Below are 12726 nucleotides of genomic sequence, written 5' to 3' on the forward strand. Positions count from 1 at the left end.
GCATCCTTCCTCTTGGGAAGCTTATGTGGACCCTTGGCAAAACCTTCCATGACTATCTAGTCAGTCAAACTATAAGTTCAAGTGATCCAATGCATTTTTCATGTTCTAGAACACACTAGAGCTCACAATATTGTCAACTTCTATCACTTTCTTCCTGACCATGCCTCTAGAACACACTAGAGCTCACAATACTACCATCTTTGGCCACTTTGGTCACTTTGTTCCTAGAGCTCACAATATTGCCAGCTTTTGTCACTTTCTTCCTAACCATGCCTCCAAAACACACTAGAGCTCACAACATTACCACCTTGTGTCACTCTGTTCCAGACCATGCATGTTGGGAAAACAGTAGCTATAGGAGAGGAAAGAGTAGTTGTATCCTATATGAGAAGGAAAAGAAAGAGGGAAAAAGCTCCTGTAGGAGGGCAAAGAGTTGCTGTAGCAGAATGAAAAGTGCTTGTAGGAGGGAAAAGAGCACCTATACCAGAAGGAGAAGTGCCTACATAAGGGAAAGAGAACCTGTAGGATATGGCAGCTAAGCAAGAGGCCATAGAGCAAGAGAGGGCAGATCAAGAGAGGAAAGAGAAGGCAGAGGTAGAGCATGAGGGGATAGAGCAAGAGGAGGCACATAAACAGTGAGAAGAGCAGGAGAGAGAAGACCAGCTGTAGGAGGTGCTGCAACCCAAATTTTGAAAAATGGAGGGAGAGAGTAGCTGGACCAGAGCAAAGGATAAGAGAGAGAGGGGGTAGGCCTGTAGTAGGCTAGAGGACATAAAAAATTCGTCCAAAAGGTCCTACAATGGAGGGAGAGGGAAGTTGGACCAGAGCAAAGGAGTAGAGAAAGGAGACAGACCTACAGTAGGCTAGAGGACAAAAGAAATTCGTCCAAAAAGTCCCACAATGGAGGGAGAGGGCAATTGGACCAGAGCAGAGGAGCAGAGAAAGGGGGCAGACATGTAGTAGGCTAGAGGAAAAACGAAATTCGTCTAAAAGTTCCCACAATGGAGAGGGCAGTTGGACAAGAGCAGACGAGCAGAGAAAGAGGGGGCAGACCTGCAACACACCTAAGGAGAAGAGAAATTCACCCACAAGGGCCCACAAAGACATAAATGAGATTTGGGGATGATCTGGAGTGGGTGCACATGGGAGGGTGGTCAAGCATGGGTTAAGGGGGGGAGGATGGTTTGGGTGGTCCCCAATGTAAGAGGAATAGCCAATAGGGGATCTCTGTAAGCTTGCCATCCCTCCACCTCAACATACCATTGCTCCACACAAAGGAGCGCTCTCATTGGTACACCTCAAATTCCTCTCTAATCCCTTGAAATTAGGAAACACTAATTGGAGGCCCTTTTGAGACCCCATTTCTCCCCTAATTTTACACTCTGAGAAGAATACTCACATACAGAATCATCCACAAGATGAAGATGAAGAGGAAACACCAGATATATATACTTCCACCATAGAGGATGTGGATTACCAAGTCCTACTAATAGATGTGGATTATAAAATACCAAGGATCCTAGAAAGTGCTTATAGATGGAGGCTCAGGAAGAGTGAACATCCTATCTGAGGATTTATTTAAGAAGTTTTGCTCCAATGAACTTGCACCAGCTCTATTTTAGGTCAGAATGGTTGACTAAAGGAGAATTCAACCACTTGGAATTCATAGGGGTCAAGAGATAAGCATTTTGGGACTAACATTCACAGCAGTGACATTTCTGGTACTGAGAATGGAAGAAAAAGATCGTGCATATTCCATGCTCTTGGGAAGACCATGGTTGAGAGCTACCAAAGTAGAACAAGATTGGGGAGTAGAAAAAATCACAATTAGGAAAGGAAAGAAGAAGTTCAAGATCAAAGTCTCTTCAAAGAGAAATTTTCCAAACAAACACAACCACTACAAGCAGAAGGCATAAATATGATTACAGAGCTTGATGAAGATGAAGACGAGGTCTTCCTTCAAATAAATCCTAGTGTGTTCCCCATCTTTGAAATTGATGTGATCAAAATTATGGATCAATATACATACTCAGGTCAATAGGAAAAGCTATCGAACCCATTGCCAACTATTGCAGAGCAGTGCACTGTTGGACCGCAGTCAAAAGCAGAAACTATCAAAAGCAAATCAAATTGTGACATTCACTTAGATATAGAGGATGCTTTAACAGAGAGCAGAATGGCGCCCATCTCTACCTTCATGGTAGCCTGCCACTCCCATATATCTTTCACCTCCTCAAAGGTCCACGGCTCATGGAGCTGAGCCACAAAGGTGAGGTTGGCTGAGGGTGCAGACACATTGCATCATGATTCCTTGAAGCTGCATGGTAACATCATGTGTCAGCAGTGCCAACTAACTAGAGTCCAGCTTCTAACCAACCAATGCCAATTGATCTCTTACCACTTTGACTTTCATCAAGTGGCCATGTACCGACTCTCCCTCATCCATGTGAATAGCCCCCCTAGTCGATAAAGAAAGTATTCATTAATTCGTAGCCAGGAGATCAAAATAATTAAGCTAAGGTAGGCAAAAAAAATTAAGAGATGCGCGATTCAGGTAATGTAGGAAGAATTATGAAATTCATGTTCCAGAACTTTTGATCTGGAACGTTCCAGGTTGCCTGGAGTGAGCCCCCATGCAATTATATAGAGGGGAGGCAGGGGATATGGGAGAGCAAAGAAGTATAGCAAGAAGAGAGAGAGAGAGAGAGAGAGAGAGAGAGAGAGAGAGAGAGAGAGAGAGAGAGAGAGAGAGTGGAGAGCAACATGAGGAAGACTAGAGAGCGGTGGCAGGAAGAATAGAGAGAGATGCCGGAGGAAGAGCGGAAGAAGAGGTGCGGAGAGGAGTGCAGAGAGTGGTGGTGGGAAGAGGGAGGAAGAGTGGAGATAGAAGTGGAGACAGAGGGAGGAAGAAGGGAGACATGGAGGGGCAATAGAGGGGTGATGAAAAGAAGAGATGGTGGTGAGGTAGCAAGACAAAGGGCAACATGCATTTCTTCACGATGACCATGCAACTCTAGTTGTCGCATTGAGCACATTCCCCTCCTCTTGAATAATGTCCATATCCTCATGCCATCTAAGCCATGTCTTGCATGCTGTAGTGCACGTGGCTCGGTACTCCTCTTCTATAAAGGAAAGGGCAATTGAGGGTTGTTTCTTGCTTAGCCAACCATGAAATTTCCCCTGATGCAAGCACAAAACACCCTCGAGAGCCCAATCTGAATCACAAATCTACCTAGCTCAGTTCCTATGATGTATGTAATCCCGTAAGTGCAAGTAACCTTTAGATACCTTAGCACCCATAGACCTACCTGATTCTCCTTGGGTTTTGTAGCAAATTGACACAACGGTCAAATGGCAAAGGAGGTGTTCGGCATGGTGATGGTAGATCGGCCACCAACTGTCCGATACCTACTGACATATACCATGTCTAAAGAGTCATAAATGCTCAATTTCTGCAATCATATACCATGTCACAACATCTTTGCAGTCTTCCATGTTGAACTACTTCCATATCTCCCAACAGTTTTTCTCCTGCGAGCTATCCTTGTTCTACTTGACCTTGATCCCAAGGAAATAGTGGAGAGATTCCAAGTTTCAAACTCCTTCATGAGCAGCTTTTTGACCTGAGAGATCTTCCTGGTATGGTCACTAGTAAGGATCAGATTGTCTCCACATATAGGATTAAAACCAGCCTTTGACCCCCCCTCTGTTTGCATCCTATGGGATTCGATTCAACCTTATCTTTGATAATAATACATTGATGCACTAGTACCATGCTCTTGGGGCTTGTTTCAGCCCATACAATGCCTTCTTTAGTTTGTGTACCTTTGAAGTGAACCTTGGAACCTAAAAACTAGGTGGTTGATCAACATATAGCTCCTCCTCTAGGGGTCTCTTCAAGAATTCTAACTTCACATCCATCTGGAACATGGACCATCTGGGATGGGTAGCCAAAGCAATCACCATCTGTATAGTGACCATCTACCCTATGGGGGGAAAGTTCTCATCAAAGTCCAATCCCTCGGACTAAGCATAGACTTTCCACCAATATTGCTTTATATTTGTCCAAGCTCCCATCAGACTTGAACCTTGGCCTGTACACTCACTTGGTACCTATTCCAAGTCCCACGTGTCATTTTTTAGAATGGCATCCATCTCAGCCTGCCAATTCATTATATCTTTTTCCTCCTCAAAGGTTTGTGCCTCATGGAGCTAAGCCACCAAGGCAAAGTTGGCTGAGGGTGTAGACACATTGCATCGTAATTGTCAAACTCTAGAACTCGACTCGGGGATGTTTGTGACCCACGAGTCATTCAAGGTCTTTAGATAGCACATCGATAATTTTTTATCACCAGATGTCAACCTCAGGGGTGGCTTTGGTGTATATGGATCTCCCTTTGGTTTTGCGAGATCTTCTGTCCATCAGTAGCTTTGTAATGGTCAACTTGGCTGTCAGAACTTTGGAAACTTTGATACCTCTTCTTCTACTTGGGATGTTACTTCCTCAAAGACCATGTCCCTACTGATCAATATCAGCTTCTTCATTGGGTCAAAGACGTGGTATGCCTTAGATCTTCACAGTACCCAACAAAGACACACTTCTTACTCTTGGAATCTAGCTTTGACCTTCCATATTTATGCACATGTACGTATGCATCAGAACAAAAAATCCTCAGATGAGAGTAGATGCTTCTTACCGTGATATGCTTCATACGGCATCATATCTTCAAGGGCCTTGCTTCATCTTGCAATAAGCTTTCAAGAGATCCCTCCCTGTCATAATGGTCAATCCCATCTCTATAACCATTCAATGCTTTCGCTCAGCTACCCCATTCTTATGAGATGTGCGACCTCAAGTAAGCTGATGCTTCATCCGCCGATGCTTCTTGCAGAAAGTGTTAAACTCTATGGAGGTGAACTCCCTCCTTGGATCAGTGTGGAATGCTTTGACATCCTTCCCTATTTCCTTCTCTACCTTGGCCTTCCATTCTTTGAATTTATAAAATGCCTAGGACTTCTTGGCCTGGCAATATATCCAAGTTATCTGACTAAAGTCATCCACAAATAGAATATAATTTACCTGGACCTTGCAAATGAGTTGGTTGACATTGGTCTAGAATTGTCAGAAAGGACTGAATCCAGTGGTTCATTAGCCCTCGATGTAGCCTCTTGTAGGAATCGCTCTCAGTGTTGCTTACCCTCCAAGCAAGCCTGGTATACTTTATCCATGCTTTCGATAGGTGGAAGTGCCTCCACCATCTTGGACTTTGTGGCCAGTAGAGCTTGCTGCTCCTACCCTTTGTGGTCTTCTCCATCCTTCTCTGCTACTGTCCTTTAGCCTCATATGTTCCTATGGTTCGATTCCCCTTTGTGTTCACAAATTGGGGGCTCATAGGTGGGTACATTAATCTATAACACTATCTACCACTAGTTCCACAATAAACAATCAGTTCCTATCTTCATGCAAATAAATAGCTAGTCATAGCATGTAAAACATGACCTAAGATATAGAATAGTATCAGTTCCACCTAGTTCCTATCGCTACTAGTTCAAAATTGGGGTCCTCAAAATCTACCTATCAACGTTTTGGGTTTCTCCTTAATGTTCATGGTTTGGAGTTCCTAGTTTAGTTGATGCTTGGAAGAGTTGCTGTGGGCATCTTTTGTGGAAAGGGCATAATGGGCTTAAGGGTGATGGAGGCTAGGTCAACATTTGGTGGGCTTGCTATTAAATTAGAGAACCCATCTCTCGCTTTGCTGCTATTAGACTTGCCTCATGGTAGGGAGCTACACAGGAAGGGAATCCAATGTTACATTTATGGGATGCTCAGAAGTCCAAGTTGCTTGCCATTGGAAGTCCTGCATAAATCTCCATGAATTGACTCTATTGGCTAGGGTGTATGGTCTGCTAATGTGGTAAGCTCTTGCTATTGGCTAACTAAATAGTGGTTGTTGGGGCAGACCTACATGAGTAAAATTTCCTGTAAGGTGTTGCACAGAATATTGTTTGGATTACTTGCCCTATTTAATGAATTGAATCAGAAGTGGACGTTATGGAGAGGCCCCAAGTGGTGGACGGTGAGACTATGGGATATATGGAAGGGTTATAAAATTGGCCTAGCCAGCTTTCTAGTATGAAATCTTTGCATTTATGGCTCCTAATGCATAAGAAATTGTGCCAGCTTTCTATCGTGGAAATCTTCCATTTATGGCTACTTGTGCATGGGAAACTGTCGAAGTGAGTGGCTTTGAACCTAAGCGGCCCATTGTGTGGTCAAGTGATTGAGGTACTCAAGCATTTGTGTTGATCTTTCTGGAGTCTACTTAAATATAGAGGCTATGGTGAGGCCCTCAGGTGATATTTTGGTTCTATATCAAATCTAGGTGGAAGATGACCTTGATGGGGGAGTCCTTGGGCCTCCTGTCAACGTTGGTCCCTTGTTGGTCATATTTGTGGGCCGTACTAGGGATGGCAGTCTGGAGTGTTCGCAATCAGAAAGTGTTTGCTTAGTTAGGTGGGGTTGGGGCTATGGAGCGTGAGATCTTAGCTAGGGTGTGTGTAAATCTACAGGATTTGGGGTGCTTGCTAATGAGGAATGATGAATTAGTGGGGACTTATCTAAAAGGTGTTAGAAGCTATCTCCTTAGGACTTATAGCTGGTATATTGTGTAGGCCATGGGCAATTTCCCTTTCTTGGCCAATTTTTGCTAGGGGTTTGACCCCTTATTTTTCTTTCTTTAATAAAAGTCGACTAGTTTTATTTTTAAAAAATCGGCTAGTTTTATTATTTATAAAAAAAAAGAGCTTGAGAGGTTTGACAATTCTCACTATACTAGCACCTCTCTATCTCTACTGCTAGCTAGCATCTACGTGATGATGATGCCCCACATGTGATGATGCCCCTGATTACTATTCCATTGATGGTGATGGGAGCATGATCATTGCTACAAATAGGAACACCGTGCTTTCACGAATGTGATAACTATGTATGCTAAACGTAAATAAGTCATGATGGTCTAGGACTTTAAGGTGTAATCAAGTGCAAAAAAGAAAAATATCCTCCACCGATTATGATGGAGGATAATAATAATAATAAGTCATGATGGTCCAGGACTTTAAGGAGGATGAAGATGGAGACGAAGAGTGACTGCGGGCATGCACTTTCTTATGCATGAGCATCTCACTTTTGATTTGGGATATATGCTAAATAAGATGACAGAGCATCACAAGGAAGTCATTTGAAAGGTAATAATAGTGTCGGATCCAATTAAGCCTATTCATTAGCATAAGAATCATTGAGAGAGAGAGAGAGAGAGAGAGAGAGAGAGAGAGAGAGAGAGAGAGAGAGTCTTATCATGTATTGGATACCCAATAAAATTGATGACCCTATATGAAAGATTACAAGTTGTAGCTTCAGAGATAAGTGTCAATGCTCTATTTTTGATGTCATGACTTAGCTTACTAAGGTGCGCGCTTGTCCGAGACACAATTAAGACATTCCAAGAATGCCCTAATTTAAATGTTGTTTGTCCAAAGAGACTATGGGTGGGAGGACTTATACATATATATATCTCGTAGATGTTTTGGCTTAGATGTTTTCGTAAGTTCGACAAACTTGAAGTGCATGCTATTGATAGCCTCCAAGTGAGAGTATCCATCTTAAGCTCATGAGAGTTGGCCCTTAGAGATGTTCTCATTGAGATACCTCCCTCCCATAAGTGAAAGTGGGGTTGAATTTGGTTTTGTAGAAGGCTATCTTAGGTTGGGTTCAGATCGGGCGCCACCTGCCTCACAAGAACTCATTTCAGAGGGAGGATGTTTGTTCGGGTGTGATGTTAAGACGAGGCACACAGTGACAACAGAAATGTCTCTAGGTTGGGTCCCTTTTGATTGGTATTGGTTGGTTCTTAGACACGAAACCTGTAATTGGTTCAAGCACATGTGACTTGTGTTGGGGCGAAGGGGAGTGGGGAGGGGGGCTCTACTTCCTCCGAACATCTTCCATCTCAAATAGTGACCCGCCATGCCAATGGGTGCCCTTGTGAGATGGGTGGCATCGAGATGATTTGAACCCTTAGGGTGTATACACAATTGGAGATGATTTGAACCCTTAGGGTGTGTACACAATTGGTCTATAGTGGGCATGAGAAAAGGGTAAGATTGAGATGGATGCATTCAATGCACCATCAAGGGGTATGATAAACAACCTTTGTTTGGAGTTCATACACCCGGGATACATTGGTGAAGGTGAGGAGGAGCAATATCTGCATTAATGCGAAGGAGTTTATCAATGTTCATTTGTCCAACCTTAACAAGGTAGGAGCATGTTGGCATAGAGCAGCTCCTTGAACTGGTGGCAGTCGAGAGAGAGAGAGAGAGAGAGAAGTGTCGTACTCAGGGAATTGCAGTGGTCGGAATGCTTAGTATAATTGTGAAGGTCATTAGAATGCGCCCTTGACCTAGTGTTCGCACATGGCTTGCTGCACAAGAGGACGACCAGGATGAGTTGCTCCTCGTTTTGCACTTGAATTCATTGTTTTGATGCGTGCCTCCAAGGGGCACCTCAAGCCGCACAGGAGCTTCTGGAGGCCTCAAGACCGTAATTATGGCTGGCCCTGCCAACAGTCAACGTGAGGTATGCTTACGGCTTGCATTTCACTACCCAAAACTCCTTCAAGCCTGCAATTTGGGACCAGGTCAGGAAGATATCAGACTGAAAACTCAGCGTACTTTGGACATCCTTCCCAATGCTGGATTGCATTTCTTCTGCAGCTCAAGTTCTGTTGCAGCCAGAGACGAAGGGTCGATTGCAGAAATCCTACAGAGAGCATTTGGGTCTTCGGACGAGCACGCAAAGGCAGCTTTCGAAACACGGCGAAAGGAGCTTCTTAAAAGACTCTCTAAACGAAGGCAAGATTTTATGGAAGAGAGTATGAAGGCTGTCAAAGAGATAATCCGTGAAGGGGAAGCAGAGGATAAAAATGCTTCTGAAAACACCACGTACGTGGCACAAATGCTGTCTGATGATACTCAGGCGGTGAGAAATCAAGCTGCACCAGAACGGGGAAGCATTAGAAGGATGACAAGTACGGAGGTTATCCGTCTCTTGATGGAACGTCTTAATAGCAGGAGCTGGCTAGAGCTGGATAAGGATATGAGAAATCGTGGGATAGAGCTGAAGCCTTCTGAAGTCGCATGGGTGTTACGTATACAACAAAAAAATTTTAGGAAAGCGTGGGAATTCTTCAAATGGGCTGCCAACAGGTCTGGTTACAAGCACGACTCTACGTGCTATGCTGTCATGATAGAGTTGCTAGGAAAGGCTTCTGAATATAACATACTGGAAGAATTACTGGCTGAGATGGAGAGGCAACGAGTTCCGTATGATATCCCAACAATCAATTCGTTAATCGGAATTTACGGAGCAGCTGAAAAAGTTGACAAAGCGGAGCAGGCGTACATGAAGTTAGGGCAGCTTGGCTTGCAGCCTAATGCATATACTTACAAATGCATGTTGCAAGCGTTTGCAAAAGCAGGCCAGCCCTCAAAAGCTTTGCAGATATACATGACAGTGCAGGGTAAGCGTCAACAGCTTGATATAATCTCCTACAACATGTTACTTGATGTACTTTCCAAAAATGGCCAGGTAAACCATATATGTTTTCCAGAAAAGAAGCTATTCTTTTGCACTAACCACATACACGAAGAGCACCGCTTATCTACCATGGGTATGTAACATGTAGACAACGGTTGGATTTGATTTCTCTATATATGCTCTTGAACTCCAGAGCCTTGACAGAAACTCAGCAAGACGACCTTTTTGGCCTGCCCTCTAGGGAAGGCCTTAGTAAAGGCACCCTCCCTTGAGAAAGGGAAAATTCATTTTTTCGTAAATTTTCATTGCTTTTTTTGTGATTGGTTGGGACCATGTGATCTCCACCATTTTCTCCCTGTTTTTCTCTTCTTTCTATTTCGGGCAAGCCCAGTGAATGACATTCACCAACTTTCATTTTCTATTTTCTACCCTAGAATATCTCTGTCTCTCTATCTCTCCCCCGCCCCCCACCCCCCCTCTCTCTCTCTCCCCCCTCACCCTCTCTCTCTCTCTCTCTCTCTCTCTCTCTCTCTCTCTCTCACCCCCCCTAGAATCTCTCCTCCCCTCTCTCTCTCTCTCTCTCTCTTTCTCTCTCTCTCTCCCCCCCCCAAAGTCTCTCCCCCTCCCCCCCCTCTCTCTCCAGTTCATCTCCTCCCTCCTCCCCCCCCCTCTCTCTCTCTCTCTCTCTCTCTCTCTCTCTCTCTCTCTCTCCCTCCCCCCTCACCCTCTCTCTCTCTCTCTCTCTCTCTCCCCCCAATTCATCTTCTCCCCCATCACCCTCTCTCTCTCTCTCTCTCTCTCTCTCTCTCTCTCTCTCTCACCCCCCCTAGAATCTCTCCCCCCTGTCTCTCTCTCTCTCTCTCTCTCTCTCTCTCTCCCCCTCCCCCCCCTCTCTCTCCAGTTCATCTCCTCCCTCCTCCCCCCCCCCCTCCTCTCTCTCTCTCTCTCTCTCTCTCTCTCTCTCTCCGCTTTCAGCCCTCTTTTCCATGCTATGCATTCAATTCATTTCTTTTTCGATCTTGGGCAGGCCTTATGAATGATTCCCATCATTCTGTTATAAATGTATTATTGCCTGGTTCGCAACCACCTTTGGGCATGTGTGTGTGTGTAAGATGTATGTATATATAGATTTATATCACAGAAAGACGGGTGGTTTGGAGTGATCCCATCTGCAAGTTCTGCAAATCTCTCTAACCTGCTGGATATGCTAGTGGACAGGTTGAATCAGTATGGACTATTTTCAAAGACATGAAACGGAATAGCAATGCAGCTGATGTTTATACGTACACTATTATGGCTCGCACACTTGGGCATGCAGGGTTACTTGGCAAAGCTCTTGAGCTATTTGAGGACATGGCAGCCAATGGGGTTAAGCCAAATAGATACACGTTCAATTCTGTGCTTACTGAACTTGTGAATCAAAACAAGGTGGAGGAAGGCATGAATCTTTTTAAGAAAATGTTGAATGATGGTGTTGATCCTGATTTTGTCACTTACCAGGCCATATTAAAGCTGCTTTGCAAGGGGCGTCAGTTGGGTGGAGCTTTTGAGGTGCTCAAGCTTCTCAAAGAAAAGGCTATAAGGAAAGAAGCATATGAGAGCTTCATCAAGATACTGGGCAAAATGGGATACATTCGGGAATTGCACATGCTATTTCAGGGAATGAAGGATGAAGGTGTAAAGCCAAATGCAAGTGTGTATCACAGTATGATAGATGCCTTCTGCAGGGCTGCTGAGCTGGATGCAGCTTTGACGCACATGACAGAGATGAGGCAGAATGGCTGCCAGCCTCCTACAACCATGTGTAATTCGATAATTGCGGCCTTACGCAAGAATAACAAGTTTGAGTCTGCCTATGACTTGTTCAAAGAAATGAAGACAAAGGGTCCTCCTCCAGATACAGTTACGTATAATTGTCTCATTGCTGGCTTGGCTAAGGCGGGGAAATTGGAGCTCGCAGAAAGTATCCTTGCGGAAATGGAGGGGTCTGGATGCATACCAAATGTGATATCATACAACTCATTAATTCATAGCTTTGCACGAATGGGTGATGTAGATTCTGCACGGAGGCTTTTGCAGTTGATGCAGGATAAGGGAATAGCCCCTGATGTAGTCACTTACAATTGTTTTATTGAATGTCTTGGCAGAGCAGGGAAGCCAGATATAGCTCTAAAGGTTTTCAATGAAATGAAAGAAAAAGGTTGTTCTCCTTCCTTCCTTACATATAACAATGTCCTTCATGCCTTAGCCAAAGCTGGTCTGGCAGAGTCAGTTCTCTCTCTTTTTGAGCAAATGAAATCACAAGGCTTCACGCCTGATGCAATGACTTATACTATCCTTAGACGAGTTTATGAGAGCTCTCCACATTTGGATAAGGGACAGCTCATAGCTGAAATACAGAGTGCTGGTTTGGCCTATGAGGTAAATGTGTAACCTTGCCATCTAATATTTGGTGGCGCTCAGAGTACCTATGGTAAATAGAAAGGAACAAATTTCTTGTCTTAATAGGAAGGAAGCTTCTTTGAAGTAGTTTGCCTCATGAGCAATGAGTCTGACTGCCTGCTTGATACTGATCCATTCAACTTGGTAATGAGCACATGCTTGTGGACCAGCATCAACATGCAAATACTCTCATTTGTATAGCCCAGTATTCAAACAGTGTTCCATATGTTGACCTTTGATCTCTCTTATTCTCTTAGAAGAGGGGAGAGATGAAGGCCAAGAGCATCTATGCCTGAGCTGTGTGCATGTCCGTTCAGGTTTTACAATCTCTGCTGCATGTGCTTTGTTTATGAATTAGATTGAGTTTGTTCACAAAGTTTGTATTGTGAATATTTATCTTTTTGGTCGTGTTGAGGCATTGTTGACTCGGAAAGTATTCACAGAAACTCTGTTTGTGAAGTGAAGGTGCCAGGGCACTGCCTCCCTCTCCTTCTCCCTCAACTTAGCCTCTAACTCGACCCTCTCCTCCTCCCCTTCTCCTTTCCTTCTCCACTAGACTGAGCCTCTCAACGTGACCCTCTTCTCCTCCCCCCTACTGCTTCCCTCGCTGCTCTCTTCCGAGCCACTTAGTGCTATGCTTTTGTGCCGCTCTGCAACACTGTATGTGTGTGTGCACTGCGCTGTCTTCC

At 44.3% G+C, this 12726-nt stretch overlaps 1 protein-coding gene across 1 annotated transcript; it reads left to right on the plus strand.

The window, feature by feature from the left end:
- Window positions 1–8275: 8275 nt before the first annotated feature.
- Window positions 8276–12134, plus strand: LOC147896961 (uncharacterized). The gene is made up of 2 exons (XM_087381057.1): window positions 8276–9646; window positions 10814–12134. The coding sequence occupies exons 1-2, from the start codon at window positions 8606–8608 to the stop codon at window positions 12026–12028; spliced, it is 2256 nt and encodes a 751-aa protein (XP_087237183.1). The 5' UTR covers window positions 8276–8605; the 3' UTR covers window positions 12029–12134.
- The last annotated feature ends 592 nt before the right edge of the window (window positions 12135–12726 follow it).

Source organism: Dipteris shenzhenensis, chromosome 11 (genome assembly GCF_047967505.1).
Source record: "Dipteris shenzhenensis isolate YYH24624 ecotype China chromosome 11, Dip_SZ_1.0, whole genome shotgun sequence".
Classification (NCBI taxonomy): Eukaryota; Viridiplantae; Streptophyta; class Polypodiopsida; order Gleicheniales; family Dipteridaceae; genus Dipteris; species Dipteris shenzhenensis.

Excerpts from the sequence above, each read along its gene's own strand:
- LOC147896961 (XM_087381057.1), top strand. The coding sequence starts at position 8,606 with ATGGCTGGCCCTGCCAACAGTCAACGTGAGGTATGCTTACGGCTTGCA. Across the intron at positions 9,647-10,813 it reads TACTTTCCAAAAATGGCCAG|GTTGAATCAGTATGGACTAT; the intron begins GTAAACCATATA and ends GCTAGTGGACAG.